Source organism: Danio rerio, chromosome 17 (genome assembly GCF_052040795.2).
Source record: "Danio rerio strain M-AB ecotype USA chromosome 17, GRCz13ab, whole genome shotgun sequence".
Lineage (NCBI taxonomy): Eukaryota > Metazoa > Chordata > Actinopteri > Cypriniformes > Danionidae > Danio > Danio rerio.
The window spans coordinates 11,840,653-11,853,375 of record NC_141037.1 but is presented as its reverse complement, the minus strand read 5'-3'; the positions used below and the strand labels follow the sequence as shown (position 1 = coordinate 11,853,375).

General features: G+C 39.5%; 1 protein-coding gene across 11 annotated transcripts in view; it reads left to right on the top strand.

Annotated features, from left to right (window-relative positions):
* jmjd7 (jumonji domain containing 7) overlaps nucleotides 1–12,723 on the top strand; it is a 36,429-nt gene that overhangs the window by 19,105 nt on the left and 4,601 nt on the right. For 5 of the 11 annotated variants that reach the window (XR_015512551.1, XR_015512549.1, XM_087288991.1 and 2 more), the window contains 2 exon segments: nucleotides 1,103–1,262; nucleotides 7,084–7,311. Coding sequence is in view for 6 of the 11 variants with exons in the window: in XM_087288991.1 (XP_087145117.1) it covers nucleotides 1,103–1,262; nucleotides 7,084–7,172 (249 nt within the window). In the remaining 5 variants the exon portion in view is untranslated. 11 annotated transcript variants of the gene reach the window in all.

Below are 12,723 nucleotides of genomic sequence, written 5' to 3'. Positions count from 1 at the left end.
GTGATTAAATGTTGAATGTGATGAGTTTTCAACAATACTAAATTGAAACTTTATTTTTTTTATATGGTTTAATAGTTTTTTGTTATTAAAAATTAAAAATTGAAGTTCCTGTTTCGAAACTTACAGATAGATGGATGTCATTAATATGTTCAGTGCTAAGGTAAATAAACACTTTTGGCACTTTTTTCGAGTCTTTTCATTAGTTTTGTTTTTCCTGTAAATTATTCAATAAATACCGTACCGTGCCATTCATACCGAGGTATTACCGTACCGTGAAATTCTGATACCGTTACATCCCTAGTCATTACATACACAAATGTTGAACAAGAATCTGTCAAGCTAATTTAATAAAAAAATATTATATCTTTTTTTTTTTTCCCTGAAAATGGCTTCTATATTGAACAATTTGATGAATGATTTACAGACCTGTGTATGTTGTAGGTTTAGTTCTAATATGTACTGTAATATTGTTTAACAGTTGTGCACAGCTCTACCCAATGGAAGTTTATGTTTGTTGTAAATAAGGGTGAGTTTATTCTTTTGCACAATGCTGTGAATAAATTAGAATTGCAAAAAACATAAAAATGTGAAACACATTGAGTGTGTTGTTCTCTGATACCTTACTAAATGCAGTGATGTCTAACTTTACTGTAGTTTTTAAATGGCTGTTCAAACAGTATAAAGTGCTGTCTTGAGCATTTTCAGCAAGTGTCGCCAAAATCTGCATTTTTTGCATTGGAGAAAACTTTACAGAGTAAACTGTTGACTATCAGTGACTAAGCATTTGATTATCTTGTTCATAAACAATGATGTCAGGACTTTTCATCTTGATGACACTGCCACTTTTATTGACATCAATACTTGCTTTCGAGGAATGAGCTGTCGATTTTGAGCAAGAGACACACTTTTGCAGGTTTTCATCTAGGTTTTGCAGTTTGTACTAACTGTTTTGAGAAATGCATTAACTGTTGTGCAAATGTAAATAGTGTTGTGAGAAATGCAACAACGCCACTGAAAAAAACTGGAAAACATATTTTTGCTTGTTTTATAGGTAATCAGTGATGGTTGTATAACTTGTATTAATAAGTACCATGTCTGTCAGGTGCCATGGATCCCCCTAGACCCACTGAAGCCAGATTTCGAGCGTTTTCCCTCATACAGACATGCCAAAGCTCTGCACTGCACTGTTAAAGCAGGAGAGATGTTGTATCTGCCCTCGCTCTGGTTCCATCATGTGCGACAGTCTCACGGCTGCATAGCAGGTTAGTAATTTCTGTTCTGCAATTAATATTTCTGATCATGATTTTTTAATTTTGTTTATAAATGCACCTTTTGGTTACAGTTTATACGTTTTGCATCAACACAGCCGAAATGATCACAACAATTTTAATAAATTAAACAAGACAAAATTCATAATGGGTTAAATATGCGTCAGTGTCTGCGGAGACTTAAAAATATTACAAGTTTATAAATCAATTTAGAGAAATGTAAGGCCCATAAAAGGAATTAAATGCTAGGTATTACATTTTGTAACATCCTTGATCATACAATGTATAGTTGTCTGCTAAAGCCTAGTTCACACTACATGACTTTAAACATCGGCAGATCACTGTGCCGTTCACACTACATGACTTGATGCTGTGCCTTTTAATTGCTGTGGTGTTCACACTACGTGGCACTATGTAAATAATCCACAAGAGGGGGGGGGTCACACACTACATGATCTGACAGCAACTCGTTCCCCAACAGCTCAGTCAAAATACCTAACCACAGCCAATGAAATTTTGAGGGAGGAGCTGTCAAAAACACTATTGATACAACACTATTGGCTGCTTGTGTGCTGACATCACTGACAGCAAGGTTTAAGTGGATCGATGTGACTTTAACACTATAACTACAGAGGCGGTAAGAGAGTTTTTAATTCTTGTAATTTAATAACTCTTTGAAAACAAACTAGCATCCATAACACCCTGACGTTTCCTAAATATCTGTGTATTTCTTTCTAACATTGTTTTTTTTTTTTATTATTACAAAACAGTCAAGAACTGAGCATTTTACCTTGAACATATACCTTTAATTACCATATGGGTCAAAATGACTGCATGCATCATGTCTGCTGTGACTTTAAATGTGTGCCTTTTTGCCTCCTGCTAATATAAACATAACATTCTGATAGCAAAAACAGAAATTTACTTCAGATATTTATTTCAAAACATTATTTTCTGTGCCGCGAAATAGCTCCTGTTTGAAAGTAAAAAATGAAAGTGAGGCCTAGACCTTTGTGGGTGTTAGAAACTTTGTATGTAATTATAACGTCTTATTTGAGAACATGACCAGTATGGTAATTCTAATAATTACAGAATGGGGGAGGAGTCAGCCGGCTGCTCTGGAATATGCAGCATGCTAGATATTGGATTTTTGTCTGTGTGGTGTTGGCGATGCATCAGCGAGGCTCTTTGATGTGTTCAGTAGTTCACACATATAGACTGCTGAGCACCGAGCACCTGCAGATTTGTTCTTGATCAAAGCCCGATCTGTCGGCGAGCTTGTTAACTTTCAAATCGGGCTTTAAATCCTGTAGAGTGAACTAGGCTTAAAGTTACAAATTTTTGTAGATGCCTCTAATTTTATTTCACTTCAGATAGTTCAGCCTGTGATAAAAGAAATAAAACATTTTTGTCACATTTTTGGTTAAACATCTTTGTTACTCGAGTGTTTTTACATTTTACTAGGGTAGGTAAATACAAAACAGGCTCATTGCGGATACGTACCCCTGTCTACATTTCCGGAGACCACAAAATATGTACCCAGAGGTACTTCTGCATTTCATCTGTAAATCGCTACCTTTGACTGCTTACCTTCGTATGGACAGCTTTTCCAGTGTTAGCAGTTTGCCCAGTAGCTCCTCGCTTATGCCGATGGACTTGCCAATATTAATCGAGCGCAGCGGTGATGTTTGCGTGCGATGAGAAGTGAACCGTGAGCAGATTACCTGCATACAAAGCTGCACTGCACATATGCATTGTATGGAAAGATCTAAAAACCAAATAAACTCTTCTGAAGATAATATTTCCTAGAAAGATCAACCCCAAGTGTCATAATGAGCTCTGCTGTTGGGGTTAATAATGAAGTAAAATACAAAAAACCAGACAAGTGCTGCACAGGACAAATCAAATGGGTTCAGAAAGTCATGTTTCAAGAATGCAAGTCATTATTTTAGAAGATTAATTATCAATATTTGACTATTTCTCGAGATTGAATCCTCATAAAGGTCATAAAGTTCTCAGGAAGTTTCTTATGATTATGACTTGCAAATTGTATATATATTTAATGGCGTGATCTTTTAACCTGCGTCCAATCCTGGCTAACTTCCGGAAAGGTAGAGTAGCCAATAGCGTTAGAGAGAACAAGTAAACCAAGTCCCGCCCCAGGACTGACAAAAATCCAAAATGTTTCGCGCGAGCAGAGAGAAGAACCTGCGAGCGAGCGGAGAGAACTGATCGCGCGCGCGTGCTGTAGGCATGACCTCGCTCGCGAGAGCGTCCATCGTGCGCACAGATGATGATGTGAAGATCCCCTGTGCGCTCGCGTGCTGTAGTTTTCTCGCGTGTAGACCTGTAATCTGCTCACGGTTTACTTCTCCTCGTGCGCAAACATCACCGCTGCGCTCGATTAATATTGGCATTGATTTGCCGCCATAGATGTGGAGCAGAGTTGACATTGAAAGGGGGGTTAAAAGTCTGGGGAAGAACCGTTCCAGAAACCAGGTAAAACGAAAGCTAAAAGAATAAAAAATAAACAGGCTGAAAACCTTGTGGAATCATGCGACTGCAACTGCTTTTCATTTTCTAGATTGCTTTTGAAAACACTATCGGTTGGGTTTAGGGTTAGGACATCAACAATAAACAGTTATTTCTCACACCGATTAGGAAACTTGAATAGGCCTAGTCTACTATAATAAAGAAAATCCACTCTAAATGTAAAACGAAATAAATTGCTAAACTCTTGACGCATGAAAGCCTGCAGCCCACAACAAATGTGTAAAGTTATTGGCTATCATATTTAATAAACAGTTCACTAAGAATTTTATGTAATTTTACCTAGTTGGATAATGGAATATTAATCAGATGATGTCATTACACTGCTGTGCATCAGCCAATCATTGCATTGCTGATTAAGATTTGGAGGATCGATAGATCTGGCCTTCACAACACACACAGTGATCTCAGATCAGTTCATTCAGACATTTTAATCTGATTCGTGAACTTGTTTGAAAAAACCAAATTAGCCAGAGATCAGTTATCAAGATCAAAAGATCCAGGATCTGCCAAATCATCTTAGATCATTTTAGCAGGGTATGAAGAACGGACCCCTGGATATGTATCTGCAATAAGCCTGGGTTGGATAAATACAATAAGATACAAATCAAATAAACAGTGTTTTAGGGTTTTATAGTCTTAGCCTTTGTTTTTATAAATAATTCAATAAAGTTAATTGTTATTAAAGTTACAAGCGATACAGTTTCTTATGCCTGAATGCTTTTAGAATTATTACACAGTCACAGGCCTCAATAATTCAGACTCGACATTGCATATCCTGTGATGTGACTACAGCGATTGATCACATAGCGATATCCATGCTGAAATGATATATTGTGCAGTATCTGTACTTTAAGGGTGCGTGTCCACCGATTCTGGTTTTTTTTTTTCCACTGCAGAAATGCGGGCTCTTTTCCAATTGTCAATGTGTTTAAAAACATGTTGAGATTGACGTTTATTTTAAACACACACATAAACGCAAAGACCATTTTTTAAAGGTACACTCAGCGGCCGGCTGAGTCCCTTATTAAGGCAAGTCTTTTCACTTGGCGGCCATCTTTGAAACAGCTGTATGCTCGGGTGTTCTGTTTGAATGAGGAAACATGAAATTCTCCAAAGTTGCTCACCAAGCTTATAATCAAATTTAATATTAGGAATCACCAATGCAATTAAACAACAACTGTCTCTTTAGTTTTGCTTGTTAACATTCGAATCACACAAAATCAGCAAAAACTCAAGTCTGGTCTGAGACCCTGCTCTGGAGAATCCTCAGTCTATCCACTTGTTAAGTGATGACGTGTTGGTGACGTATGTAATACTGTTTTCAGGTCCAAGCCGCCACTCATTTGAGTTGAGAAACTATTTGTTTATGATCACTTTTAATTCAAAACACACATTAAAGTTAATTTTATATAAAGTCATAGGCTGCGTCCGAAACTGCCTGCTACTTAGTAGGTACTACATTCGAATTTAAACGTACTACTCGCCGTTAGAAAAGTACGTTCTATACAGTATGAATGTGAGCAATATGAATGGAATTCGGGCGTACCATAGATATATACACTAGATATCGCATAGGGACCCTGATCATGCGTCTATAGCGCCGCCACATTGGTACAGTGGTCCCAGGACAAATGTCATTCAACCGCACTAGTCAAGACAATGTTATTACGTGAAGATGCGGGACTTTAGCGCTGTCTACGGGTGTAGTAACGAGCAAACAAAGAAAACAAAGCACAAAAGCAGAACATTTCATAGGTAATATTACGTTTTTTTCTGTTTTTGTATGTTCTGAACTTTTGTGCTAATCAGGTAACGTTATTGATGATATCAGTCACTTACTGCATTCACCATACGGCAAAGCAGCTCCAACTCGCACTAAACACTCGGCTTATGCTAGTTTTGTTGAATAAAATCAGCAAACAATGCTAAAGAAATATGACAACGAGATGCTGCGCTGCCAGAAACTTGTATTATTGTCGGCTAACGTTAGAGAAGGAGTCATTCATAATGGAGATTCATTCACAAACGAATCACTCCCTCCGTCAGTATGAGAAGTGAAAGCAGGAGAGGAGGTGTGTTTCTGGACATGATTAGATCAAATTTAACAGGGAGGGTGAATAGTACATTTCTGTACACAAAAACACAAGCTTTGTCAGGAATGCCCGTGCGGTCACTGATCCATCAATGTAGAAAAGTGATGTAAAATTATAATTTTCGTAATTAGGAAAAAAAAATGACATAATAACATCCAGGAAAACTCCCGATCATAGATATATGTGTATATGTGTATATCTCTGGCTTTGGATGGCCACAGTCCTCCACTGTACCTTGGTCCCGCATTCATTTCAAAGGAGCGCTACCCTGTAGCAAGATGGCGGCGCTATTGATGCATTCCGTCCAATAGACAACAATAGGCCAGGTGACATCTAATGTATACATCTATGGGGCGTACTACATCCACCATTTTGTCATGGTCACGTGACCTACCTGCGTCAGTTGCGTCGCTTCATTTCCATTCATGAATTCTCTCGCGGGGCATTATAGGATAGCGCAGCGTGCATGGGATGCGCACTCCAGAATCTCGCTGGAAGTAGTAAGTCATCCAGGTACTTCTCACTTACTGATTTCCGAATTCTATGAATTCAGACGTACTACTCGGCTCCCATACTGATTTTAGCGTACTATATAGTATGGAAGTATGCGGTTTCAGACGCAGCCATTGTGTACGCAACAATCTCTGGGCTTGCTGCATCACAAATACTAAAATTTTAACAATTTATAAAAAAATGAATCACTTTCTGGCCATCGGATATTAGGCATGGACATATATATTGTGATCGTGATTTTTGAAAGTATTAAATCGCTTTGTAAACATTTAAAATTACCACTTCATGAGTCTCCCCATACATTTGAATAGAGCGCTTGGACCCGGAAGCCCCTTTGCGTGACTTCACACTTAACAAGCGGATAGCAATCACTGATTGGCTCCTGTACTAGAAGGCGGGGCTTTATTCGCCATATTGACCGTTACACTTTTCCCCATTTAAAATTATGAGTGACACGTCCTGTGTATTCTATAGTTTTTGTGGCTACAGAGCTGGTGTTTTAAAAACCTGACGTTTACATTGACAACAACAGAAAATAACGCTCATCTCACATTTCTGCAGCGCAAAAAAAAAATCCTTCGGTGGACACACACCTTTATTGTTTTGTGTACTTCATCTATCTCAAATCAAAATGATCTTTCTCTTTGTCTTGGCAGTGAATTTCTGGTATGACATGGAATATGATATCAAGTATAACTACTTCCAGCTGGTGGAGGCTCTAACAAACGCTGTGGGATCACTTTGAGGCTTTTACCACATCATACATTCAGCTCAAAGGTGAACATTTGGTGGATATGAACCATTATCAACAGCTGTTGGCTTTACACCTGAAGACTCGTGCAGTTGCATTTTTAGCAATATGGAATAAATATATGAATCTTAAAGTTTCAAAAACATTTTTTTTTGCCTTAAAAACTTAAAAATGTTGTCTTGAGGTCTTAATTTTACCATTTCCATCTAATGCTATACCCAATCAGACCAACACCCATCCAATCACCAGCAAGAAATCTGTTTTATTACTCTACTTACAAATAGCATTAAATTGTCATCCCTACAATAATATTGTATGTATATGTAACCCCACCGGTCCTACGCTAACCAACCCGCTCCCAGCTGGTTTCGAACCGGCGACCTTCTGCATGGGAGTCGGTTGCTCTAACAAGGAGGCTAAAGACCATGGTCTCTAGCGTCTGTCGCTAGAGCACCTTTAGAGGTCAGAGGAGTGAGGTTTACCTGCACAGCACACACTAGCTGGCCTCCGTTACACTCACCCCCCCTAAACCTTACTCCCACCCGGGTCACGGCACCAATGTAACCCCACCGGTCCTACGCTAACCAACCCGCTCCAAGCTGGTTTCGGACCGGCGACCTTCCGCATGGGAGTCGGTTGCTCTAACAAGGAGGCTAAAGACCATGGCCTCTAGCGTTTAGAGCACCTTTAGAGGTCAGAGGAGTGAGGTTTACCTGCACAGTACACACTAGCTGGCCTCCGTTATATATAGACCATATAGAGTAGTTTATTATATATATATATATTTTGTAAGTTTTAAAAAGCCCTTATTTTACATAACAAAAGGTCCTATTTTTTTAAGGAGCGATGAGCATGCAAGGTCAAAAAAAAAAAAAACACTTTTGTTGTCTTATAATATTTATTTATTTTTACCTAATTATTATCCCAACGACTCCCATATGATTTATTCAGTGATTCATTTGTTTCCAAACCCCTGCTTTGCACTAATCTGCTGTGATTGGTCCAATGACCCAGTCTGTTGCGATTGGTCGACTGGTTCAATGCGAGACAGAGAAACGTCCACCATGGTTATGAAGTAGCAGAGAGTGTGTCAGACCCCAATGCAGCAATCCAATAAAGCAATGCAGTTAATCACCAGCATATTACTCTACTCTTAACCCTAATCCCAAGTAATGACAGCGACACATATTCAGTATTAATCCACACAGTGGCAAAAGTTGAACTATTTTGAAAATTGACCGCGCCGCACCAATGTAATAACTGCTGATGGTGGCCATAGCAAAGGCAAACAGCAGAGGATCAACAGCTCAGAAATGCATTTAAATCAGTAAAGAAGCACGCATCACGTTTTCAACGTAGTTTTGGACACAATATGTGAACAGCCCCATACAGATTTAACCTGAGAGATACAGTACAAGCACTGATCTATCATAGATCCGTGATTACAAGCTATGCAGAGCGATTACAAGTAACAACACACTATTAAATACATATTTTGCAAAATACAGAAAACAAGACAACAATTTTAATCACACTTACATGTTACGATCCGGAGGAAGAAGAAACTGGTCCATATGAACTGTAACAGTTACTGACAAAGTCCCATACATAATAGTCTGCTGCTCCTTCCTTTAATAGCAAACGGCTGATGAATCCTGTATCGTTGCATAAGTTATTGTATCAAAAATCTGAAATATGGCAGGAACAAGCACAGCACATGGTTGGCTGTACTTTGGTATTGTTGTGAAACTTTAACCCTTTATTCCCCTCAGCTGAATCCCCATCTGCAGTGATCGTCACCTTCATGTCATGATCAGTCCCATGATCCTCCGCGCTCTGCTAGTGTCTGAAGGAAAAGGCACGTTCACGTTTTACCGGATTCGGCACTAGATGGCCACAGCCATGTCACCCTGCAGCCCAAGACCGGTTACTCACTGAAGCTAAGCAGGGCTGAGCCTGGTCAGTACCAGGATGGGAGACCACTAGGGAACACTAGGTTGCTGTTGGAAGTGGTGTTAGTGAGGACAGCAGGGGGCGCTCAACCTGTGGTCTATGTGAGTCCTAATGCCCCAGTAAAAGTGATGGGGACACTACACTGTCAGTAACCCCGGTGCCCTGGCCAAAGTCCCTCTATCGGCCCATACGATCATGGCCTCCCAATCATCCCCTTCCACTGAGTTGGGTCTATCACTATCTCTTCACTCCACCAATAGCTGGTGTGTGGTGAGCGCACTGGCGCCGTTGTCCTGTGGCAGCCGTCGCATCATCCAAGTGGACGCTGCACACTGGTGGTGGTGTGGAGAGACCCCCCTCATGATTGTGAAGCGCTTTGGGTGTATGGCCATACACAATAAATGTGCTATATAAATACACATTACATTACATTACATTACATTAGATATTTGGTGATATACTGTATCGACGTTGACGAATTCAGGCAAAAGATCCGAACCTAACACGATTCATTTATTCAACTACTTCGTTAATCTAGTTTTAAACACAGTGCTCTATCAGATTTAAACCTCGCCTGGATGTTTTCATTCACTTTTCATTTACTGTTACACACTGCATGAAAGCTCATTTTCAGAAACCAATAATAAGGGCTCTTTAAAGTTATGTTGATAAAATCGGTACATATATGTCTAGGGTTTGCTTGTTTTTTGCCCGAACATTATTTAAAATATGTGGCTAAGATTTAATTTTTTCAGAAATTTCCGAATGAACTTCTGCTCAACCAACTGGCCATTCAAAAAAATCTATAGCATTTAGCCCTGTAGCAGTCCGAAATTTCATTCATAAGGGTCTTTAAAAGGTCTTAAATTTGACTTGAAACATGCTGAGACTGTGATAAGAAACAAAACAATGCAGTTCATCTTGTAATAAATACATTTTTATTGGTTTGACTTCTCTGAGAAAGAGATTTCAGGGGATAGCTTGTAGAAACACTGAGAATAGAAACACTTGACTTCGGTTTGGAGCAAAAGGTAAGACAAAAGTTTCCAAAAAGAAACAGTCTGAGGAACCACCGGTCCGTCTGTAATCCTAGACTACGTCATAATCGATTGACCATTAGTTGCATAAAAAAGCAAAGCCGCTCACCACAGAGAAAATAAAAAAGCTGAAAGCTGAAGAGTTGCATGATGGGTCAAGCATACAACCATGCATTCTAGTTCAGAAAGCCATCCCTAAATTCTGCCGTTCTCCATGCATATGATGTGGATTCATGCTGATTCTCTTACTGATTAAGTCCTACTGTACGCTTTCATTTCTGCTACATCACTGAAGCCCACTAGATAGATAAATCACGTCTGTTTGGGCGTATATAATATGTTTTTATCTCATGCATTTCCAGTCTCACTTAAAGCCATAGCACTTCTCTCACGAGATGGTGCTTTTTCTGCATACACAAAACTCCTTTTATTACATAACTGCCAGTGCAATCTGCCATTGGTGAATGCGGTGTATATATTGAGTAAATATTTGCATTTGGTTGTAACTGCACATTTTACATAGGGATATTTCACCCAAAAATTTTATTTCTGCCCTCATTTACTCACGCAATTGTTTAAAAATCTATTTGAGTTTATTGTTGAACTCAAAAGGTGATGTTTTGAAAAATGTTGGTGCACACCCATTGACTTCCATAGTCATTTAGTCCCGTGCCATGGAAGTCATAGAACCACCATCTTCAAAAAGTCTTCTTTTGCGTTCAACAGAGGTTTAAAACCATTCATTCATTCATTTTCGCCACAGCGGAATGAACCGCCAACTATTCCAGCATACAGTATATTTTACACAGCGGATGCCCTTCCAGCCGCAACCCAGTACTGGGAAACAAATATACACACTCATTCACAGACACACACTCATACACTATGGCCAATTTTATTCATTCATTTCTTTTCGGCTAAGTCCCTTTATTAATCAGGGGTTGCCACAGCAGAATGAACCACCAACTTATCCAGCATATGTTTTACACAGCGGATGCCCTTCCATCTGCAACCCGTCACTGGGAAACATCTATACACACCAATTCACACACACTATGGACAATTTAACCTACCCAATTCACCTATAGCGCATGTCTTTGGACTTGTGGGGGAAACCGGAGCACCCGGAGGACAAACTCCACACACAAATGCCAACTGGCCCAGCCGAGAATGGAACCATTGACCTTCTTGCTGTGAGGCGACAGTGCTAACCACCATGCCGCCAGTTTAAAACCACATGAAAGAAAATAAATGAGGCATTTTTCTTCAATTTCAGGCTGAACTTCACCTTTAATAAATCAAATAATTGTCGAAAGATTCAAGATTTGAGTCAGTAAGTACAATTTATGCATCTCAGGCACCAGGCAAGTTGCAGCTGGACTGAACTAGTTGCAGTGTTGATTTAAGCTGGGTGTACACTGTGCCATTTTATAATCCCTATTTTGCCACAAAACAGTATGACCCTGTATAAAAGGCAATTATATGACATCAACTGTACGATCTTTGGTCACAACTGAAAGCGTACAATATCAATCGTGCCGTGTTCTCACATTTTTCCTTTCCAAACAGCATGTCCGATCTGTGCGATCGAATCAAAATTCAAGATTCGTTTAATATCCCAAAATCGTACAGTGTGCACCTCGCTTCAGCTCGGGATCATCAGTAGCAGAGCTGGACACTAGAAAATATGTGCAGCTCCATCTATATAGGAAGTTACAGTACATTTAACATTATTCATCAGTGGATTTAGGCTTGACAAAAAAAGTGTCTCGCTGTACATAATTACGGAAAAGAAGGAAGAAAGATGTGTTGTGGATTACAGAATGACCTTTGTTTTTGCTTTAGAGTAAATGACATAACAATAAAACAAACCTTTAAGAAGTCATCACTGGAAAGCACTTTAAAAAAGACGATGATATTTTCAAAACCAAAAGCTCTAGAAAACATGTAAACTTTCTCATAATTTGTGCACAGAAGTTCAAGAAACTTTTCTTTTCAGCTTGTCATTGCATCATCTTCCTTGAGGCTGATTTATACTTCTGCGTCGAGTGATCAGCGTGACCCACAACGCCTGTCTTGTGCGTAGCTGTGCATTTATGCTTCTGCATGTTGTTTGTGTCGCTCTGCAATAACACTTCCGAAACACTAGCTGGCAGCAGGTTTTTATGTTCCTCTGTGTCTAGTTTTTGTTTTTTCTGAATGCTAACGTAATGTACAAGTAGCTCAAACTCGCTTATTAAGAGGTGAGACAGCGGACGTGCAACAACTTTAATCGTAAGGTAAACGAAACTAAAGTTTCCATCTGGAGCTTTTTCACAGGACTCGACACTTTTAAACACTCACTCCATCAGGCTCGCAGCTCTCAGCACCACCCACACTCGTCATGGCTACCAAGCCGACCAATCCTCTGCATGCTGTTTGTGTTGCTCTGCAATAACACTTCCGAAACACTAGCTGGCAGTAGGGTTGTCCGATGTCGACCAATTTGGCATCGTGCTATGTCTAATGTGAAACATCGATGGACAATTGCATTGTCGTCATAGGCGGAGGTGAAT